Below are 7,247 nucleotides of genomic sequence, written 5' to 3'. Positions count from 1 at the left end.
AGTCGGAAATGGCTTGAAGGCACACAACAACAACAACAACAACAACAACAACAACAACAAATTACATGAATCAATATTTTGCATTTTGCATTTAGTGGAATACAAATGAGTTAATATAAGTTGAGTCTCCTTATCCAAAATGCTTGGGAACAGAAGTGTTTTGAATTTTGGATTTTTTTCAAATTTATTTTATTTTGGAATACCTGTATTTGCATATATGCACATATTGAGATATATTGAGGATAGAGTCTAAACACAAAATGCAATTATGTTTCATATATACCTTCTACACATAGTCTGAGAATCCAGGTGGCTTACAACAGAGAAGATAATACAAGGCAATAACAATAAACATGAATTAAAAAACAAATGTAACATGGCAATGCATTAAACAATAGCAATAAAATAGCCAAGAAGGGGGGGGGTCCGTGGGGCCTGGACTCCCCCTTCTGTTAATATAATGAATGGTGCGCGTGCCTGTGGCTTGTGAGTGCTGCTGTGCCACCGCACCCAACCTCCCTTCCCAAAATCCTGGCTATGTCCCTGTATGAAATTCTGGTACAGCGCGCCTGCTCCTTACATGGGCATGCCATACACAGATTCCAGTTTACACGGAAGCCGCGCTGTAATAGTTTGAATGACACACACGGCTGCTGTGCACGTGCACCGCACCACCGCGTGCACCAGCCCCATTCAGTATAATGGGGCTCCAGCATAGGTGGAATTCGCCTTACGCCAAGGGGTCTGGGACTGATCCCCTGCATAAAGTGAGGCTCCACTATAATTGTAGTTTTCTGAGACACTTAGCCTTCTCTGTCAGAGTGTTCTGGTGCCACAACAAACTACAAATCCCGGGATTCCATAGCATTGAGCCATGGCAGTTAAAGTGAAATCAAACTGCATTATTTCTCCAATGCTGATGCAGCCTTAGTCTACAACAGTCTATCCCATTGTCTGCAAAGCCAAAAAACATGGGATAGTCTGGGATAGTTTGTTTAAGAGTCTGTTTCTCCCCCATACTATGGGTGCATTGGTTTTCTGGACCCCATCAGCTAAATAAGCGTTACTTGAAGTGAGGATCTGTGGATCAGTGCCAGTTCATGATCCATAGACTACCAGTGTGTGGAGAATTGTAGCCAGTGGTCACTAATATGGTAAAGGGGAAAGAAATGGCCAGTTCTCCACATCAGAAAGCCCAAGAAGGACTACGTACTCTAAAATATTCTGTAATAGGCCAACAAGGCTAAATAAATCATATTACTGCCTTGTGAATGGCCTGTCTTGAGAAACGTCAAGCCTTGGGACTAAATCTAGCTTTTCTTGGGGTCCAATCCAGTCTCTTGAGTTTCATCTAAGCTATCATCACACTGTTATAATGCTATGATTCCATTTTAACTGTCATGGCAATATCCTATGGAATCCTGGGATTTGCAGTTCAGGGAGGGGACTTTATAACTCTCAGCCAGAGAGCTCCTCTATGTCTCTCTATGTCTCTCTGACCCAGAATTCCACAGGTTGTTGCCATGACCATTAAAGTGGAATATAGTACTACTGTATAAGGGTGTAGTGTAATAAAGCCAAATACGGTCATCTCTCTTCTTTATGATACTAGCATTTGGTGGTTTCCTGGACTTTCCCCCTGCCCTAAAAGGCTGCAATGTCTCTGCTAAGGCACCATTACTGGCAGGAACCTAATTTGGAAAAGCCTCCAATTCCACCCAGGTTCCTCATGAACAGAGACGGGAAAGATCTCCTGTCTTAACCACAGGCATAAAAACAATCCATGAGCCTAATGTGGCTGCGATTTCAATTGTGAATCAATGCCCAACACAACAGTTTGTCCATTTTTCAGTTCTTTCTTATCAGCCTGCAGTGCTGCAAAACAATCGGGAAGTTTTATCTGCATCAGGCAAGAGAATGAGCTCTCCAAAGAGTGGGGGCGGGAGGGGGATACTGGGCAAGGATGCTCACTGCCTGATGCAGCACAGAGAGGATTCGCACAGGGGGCCGGTTCCTTCCACCTCGCCACAAAAACCTGCAAGGATGTTTGCTGCCCAATATTATTTTAAGTGGAGATAGGCAATGAACTCATACAAAGTGGTAACGTGGCCTCTGAGGGAGAGAAGACCAGCCAAGCACAGCTCCATTGTGCCTTGGTCCCAGCAACTAGTAAGAGTACCTTCTTTCTTTCCAACTTCTATTGCTGTGACCAGTGAGGGAGAGAAGAGCAGCCAGGAACACCTTGGTCCTAGTGGCTACTGAGAGACCCTTTCTTCTTTCCATCTTCCACTGCTGTGACCTCTGAGGAAAAAAAAGAGCAGCCAGGCACAGCTCCATAATACGGTTGGCTCTCGCTTTACGTGAGGATCTGTTTTGGACACACTCACGTAAACCAAAAAGTGTGTATGCTCAAGCCCCATTGGATTGAATGGGGCTTGGGCTTGCTGCATGGTTGTGTGCATGCCCCGCGCACACTTCATTGTTTCTATTGCCGGGCGGCTTCAGCGTAAGCTGAAAGCCAGCTATAATGAGCCCATGTATGATGCAGGATCACTGTACATTGATCCTAGTGGCTACTGAAAGTCCTTTCCTTCTTTCAGCCTTCCATTGCTGTGACCTCTGAGGGAGAGAAGAGCAGCCAGGCACAGTTCCATCATACCTTGGTCCTGGTGGCTACTGAGAGGCCCTTCCTTCTTACCATCTTCCATTGCTGTGACTCTTGAGGGAGAGAAGAGCAAGGACAATTTGTGTCTGTATAATTAGAGATCTATTGTCTGCTGGGAAAAACCCTGATCCTGAGTGGTTTTCATTTTCATTTTGCTGGGTCTTAATTTTGATGCTTTTCAGGGCTTGTAGCCAAATTTTGTTTACTATAAGGGTTTCTTCTTTCCTGTTGAAGTTGTCCAGGTGTTTGTGGATTTCAATAGCTTCCCTGTGCCATATCCTCGCATCCTGAGGCCTTGCCATTCAACATAAAACAATACAGAGATTAACATGGAAATCACTCCTCCCAACATAGGGCTACATAATAGGTATGTACCCCACTCACTTCCATGCCAGCATTCTCTGAAGATGCCAGCCACAGATACCAGTGAAACATCAGGAATAAATTCTTTGAGAACGCTACATAGCCTGAAAAACCCATAAAACTATGCTTAGAGAGTGCTTGGCACTAATAAAGCAATATAGAATGCTATTTTAAGCTACATCAATAGAAGCATAGTGTCTAGATCTATTCTATTCTGCCATGGTCAGGCCTCACCTAGAATATTGTGTCTGGTTCTGGGCACCACAATTCAAAAAGGATGTTGGCAAATTGGAGCGTGTCCAAAGGAGGGCCACCAAAATGGTGAAGGGCCTGGAAACCATGGCTTATGAGAAGCGACTTTGGGAGTTGGGTATGTTTAGCCTGGAGAAGAGAAGGTTAAGAGGTGATATGATAGCTTTGTCTAAATATTTGAAGGGACGTCATATTGAGGAGGGAGCAAGCTTGTTTTCTGCTGCTCCAGAGAACAGGACCCAGAACAATGGATGCAAGCTCCAGGAAAAGAGATTTCACCTCAACATTAGGAGGAACTTCCTGACAGAAAGGGCTGTTCGACAGTGGAACACACTCCCTCAGAGCGTAGTGGAGTCTCCTTCTTTGAAGGTCTTTAAACAGAGGCTGTTTAAACATTCCTGCATGACAGAATGGGGTCGGACTGGATAGCCTTTGGGGTCTCTTTCAACTCTAGGATTTTATGAGAAACATAAGTGCTATTGCTATGGTCTTGTCCGACTACAAATCCCCAAAGTCTTGATTGTGAGTTCCTGCATGGCAGGGAAGTTGGACTGGAGGTCCCTTGGGGTCTCTTCCAACTCTATGATTCCATGGTTTCAAAAATATCTGAGGAAATGGACGGACGCCTACAAAAGCCCACGCTGCCAACTTCTTTTTTCAGTTAGTCTCAAGGGGGGGGGGGGGTAGAGAAGATCTCTTTACACACAAATCCCAAAAATGCCTCTGAGGAAGGAGGCTCAACTAGTCTAGGGACGCCCTGGATGGCAACTTTCAAAAGTGCAGCAAGATCCCTTTGGTCTCCAGCCAGATTAGAGTCTCCAGACTCTTTGCATTCTGCAAATCCCAAGACCACCACCACCCCCCAGCATTGGGCCAGAGCACTCAAAGCAGTGTCAAAGTGCATTAGTTTTACATTACAACTGCACCCTTTGGTAGAGATGCTGAAAGAGGAGGCAAGACCCCTCTTCTTCTCCTGGGGGGGACCCCAGGCTTTGGCCCCCCAGGTCCCACCCCAGGCCCCCCTCCTGGGGACCAGATCCCTTGCATCCCTCCTCCACCTCCCTTTGGGGGGATCTGCCTCCCAAGCCCCAGGAGAGAGGAGGCACTGCCAGCCTCCGCTGTAACAGCTGCTTGCACTTTGCTGACACGAGCGATTCCGAGTTGAAGACGCACGTCCTTGAGCCGGGACTAAGCAGAGCATCTTCTGCCTGGGAAACAGAAAACCATCCACAGCAAGGCACCCAGAGAAAGAGGGAGCCCAGGTTGGCTTTTAGGGCATCCGATGCAGATTTCTGCAAAATTGCAGAAGAACATCTCTCCCCCACCCCTTTCTCTCTCTCTCTCTCTCTCTCTCTCTCTCTCTCTCTCTCTCTCTCTCTCTTCATTTCTTTTTTCCTCCCCGGACTGAGCAAGAGAAGATGCAAAAGGAAAGTCTGGATCCTGGGATGCTCACTGGAGCTACTGGAAAGAGAAGGACAAGAGCAGGGAGGACTGGCCAAGCAGAGTGACCTCCCTCCTCTGTTCCCTCCCCTGCCAAAGGCTTTAGGTCTTTTAGAGGAGTCCAGCATGAAGCCCAGAAGAAGAGCAGCCAGGCAAACCAGTCCGGAGCTGAAGAGGGAAGATGCCAACATCTCCTGTCCTTTAGGGGACTTGTCTGCTGCTGGGTGAGTCCTTTGAGGAGGGGGCAGGGGGCACTAGCCAGGATTGGAACTCTTGTCCCTCTCCTTGAAGGTCTCCAGGTGGCACCCAGCCAGGATTTGAACTCTATCCTTCTCCTTTGGGGTCTCCAGAATACAGCCAGCCTAAATTTGAACTCTATCCTTCTCCTTTAGGGTCTTCAGGATGTAACTAGCCTAGATTTGAACTCTGTCCTCCTCCTTCAGGGTCTCCAGCATGCACCCAGCCTGCATTTGAACTCTGCCCTTCTCCTTCAGGGTCTCTAGGATGTGCCCAGCTTTGTTTTGAAGCCTGTCCTTCTCCTCCAGGGTCTCCAGGATGCTGCCACCCTGGATTTGAACTTTTCTCCTTCAGGGTCTCCAAGATGCATCCAATTTGGATTTGAATTCTGTCCGTCTCCTCCAAGATCTCCAGGACGCATCCAGCCTGGATTTGAACCCTGTCCTTCTCCTTTAAGGTCTCTAGGATGCAACCAGTTTGGATGTGAACCCTGTCCTTTTCCTCCAAGGTCTCCAGGATGCACCCAGCCCATATCTAAACACCGTCCTTTTCCTTCTGAGTCTCCAGGATGCATCCAGTCTGGAGTTGAACTCTGTCCTTCTCCTTCAGGGTCTCCAAGATGCACCTAACGTGGATTTGAACTCTGTCCTTCTCCAGAATCTCCAGGATGCACCCAGGAAACTCAGAGGTGATGGGACCCTTATCCCTCACTGTACCACCTCAGGAGAGGACTTCCAGAGGAGCAGAGTCCAATACAAGCATGCCCAGGGCACCCACCACTGCCACTGCCATCACTCAGTCCAGGATGGAAAACTTCCAGAAGGTCAAGACGTCGGAAGAGGAGAGCTCACTGCCCTTCTCGGGCTTGCCCTCAGATGTGGTGGAGATGAAGGTGAAGGAGGGTAGCAAGATCCGCAACCTGATGGGCTTCGCCATGGGCAGGATGGCGCTGGATGAGACCCGGCAGATTGTCTTCAGTGGCTGTGGCCGGGCGGTCACCAAGACCATCACTTGCGTGGAGATCATGAAGAGGAAACTTGGTGGTCTCCACCAGGTCACCAAGGTGCAGTACAAAACCCTGCTGGAAGTCTGGGAGAACAAGGACCCTCGGCCTGAGGGCCAAGCAGAGCACCTCACCGTCCACAAGAACGTGCCCTCCATCTGCATCCTCCTCTCCAAAGACCCACTGGATCCCAACCAGATGGGCTACCAACCCCCTGAACCTCCAGAGGGGTTGTGGGCCAATGAAGGTGGCAACAGTGAAGATGGATCTAGAGATATGTGTGCAAAGGGAATCAAGAGAAGGTTCACTGTGACTCAAGGAGAGGACCAGGGGAGCAAGCGGGGAGCAGGGGAACAAACTATGGCCCATAGAGAAGACCAAGGTACAGGAGATCCAGGAGGACTTGGGGACCAAGGTGGGTTATGGATGCTGACAATGCCCCCCTCCTGACCCATACTATTCTGAGAAACCCCAAGCCATATGTTACCTATACAGGGATGAAGAATTATATGCACAAATACACACCGATACCAGGAAGGCACTTTAGATGTGTAGCTGTTTTGCAATCCAATAAAAGGGTCTGGATGCAGCCTGTTCCTGCTTTTGTCATGAATGGCCTTGTGTGGTGTAGCCCCTTTTGCCTGTGCAAAGGAAAACTTAGCTTGGAAGACACCCCATCTATTCCCAGTTTCTGTCTGCTTGACAGGTAGCTTTGTGAAGCAAGGAACTCAGCTGCACAACCCCAACAGGTGAAAGAGGGTCAACTGAGGCTGCATCCGCAATTTCGCAGCACTTTAACTGCCCTGACTCAGTGTTATGGGATTTGACAGAGAAGGCTACAGTCTCACAAAACTGCAGTTTCCCATCATTCCATTGCATCGAGCCATGGGGCTTAAAATGAGGTCAAACTGGGTTATTTCTGCAGTGCGGATGCAGCCTGGGATGGATTGTGGCTGCAAGGGAGAGGGGAGTTAAAATGGGGCAGGAAAGGAAGCATGCTGAAGAGCCATTGGTAGCAGCCCATGTGGCTATCGGTTCTGCTTCTCTATAAAAGAGAAACATGTTTGCTGTTAACTTGGAGATGGGAGGGAAAGTCCCCGAAGGGTATCTCTGGCTCAATAGACAATTTCCAGATGGGCAGCTATTCAAGGCTAATGCAGAAAAAACAGCCAAGTCCTAGAGTACCTTAAACAATATATCAAGGTGTCAGCTTTTGGGGGTGATAATCCATTTCAGCCTAGACCAGGTATGGACCATGGTGGCAGGTTTGGGAGCTACTTTTATGCC

General features: G+C 48.1%; 1 protein-coding gene across 3 annotated transcripts; it reads left to right on the top strand.

Moving 5' to 3' along the window:
• Nucleotides 1-4,381: 4,381 nt before the first annotated feature.
• Nucleotides 4,382-6,531, top strand: LOC149307228 (ribonuclease P protein subunit p25-like protein). Of its 3 annotated transcripts, none has more exons than XM_089537960.1 (2): nt 4,382-4,944; nt 5,423-6,531. In XM_089537960.1, the coding sequence occupies exon 2, from the start codon at nt 5,625-5,627 to the stop codon at nt 6,408-6,410; it is 786 nt and encodes a 261-aa protein (XP_089394086.1). In that variant the 5' UTR covers nt 4,382-4,944; nt 5,423-5,624; the 3' UTR covers nt 6,411-6,531. The 3 variants fall into 3 exon arrangements, with proteins under 3 accessions (XP_089394086.1, XP_089394085.1, XP_089394084.1); XM_089537959.1 differs by having other exon boundaries at nt 5,266-6,531; XM_089537958.1 differs by having other exon boundaries at nt 5,113-6,531.
• Nucleotides 6,532-7,247: the final 716 nt, after the last annotated feature.

The sequence above is a fragment of the Sceloporus occidentalis genome, unplaced genomic scaffold (assembly GCF_023333645.1).
Source record: "Sceloporus occidentalis isolate IW3139 unplaced genomic scaffold, rSceOcc1.0.p SCAF_9, whole genome shotgun sequence".
Classification (NCBI taxonomy): Eukaryota; Metazoa; Chordata; class Lepidosauria; order Squamata; family Phrynosomatidae; genus Sceloporus; species Sceloporus occidentalis.
Note: the sequence above shows the minus strand (reverse complement) of the source record. Positions and strands in the feature narration are given on the sequence as shown.

Excerpts from the sequence above, each read along its gene's own strand:
- LOC149307228 (XM_089537960.1), top strand. The coding sequence starts at position 5,625 with ATGCACCCAGGAAACTCAGAGGTGATGGGACCCTTATCCCTCACTGTA.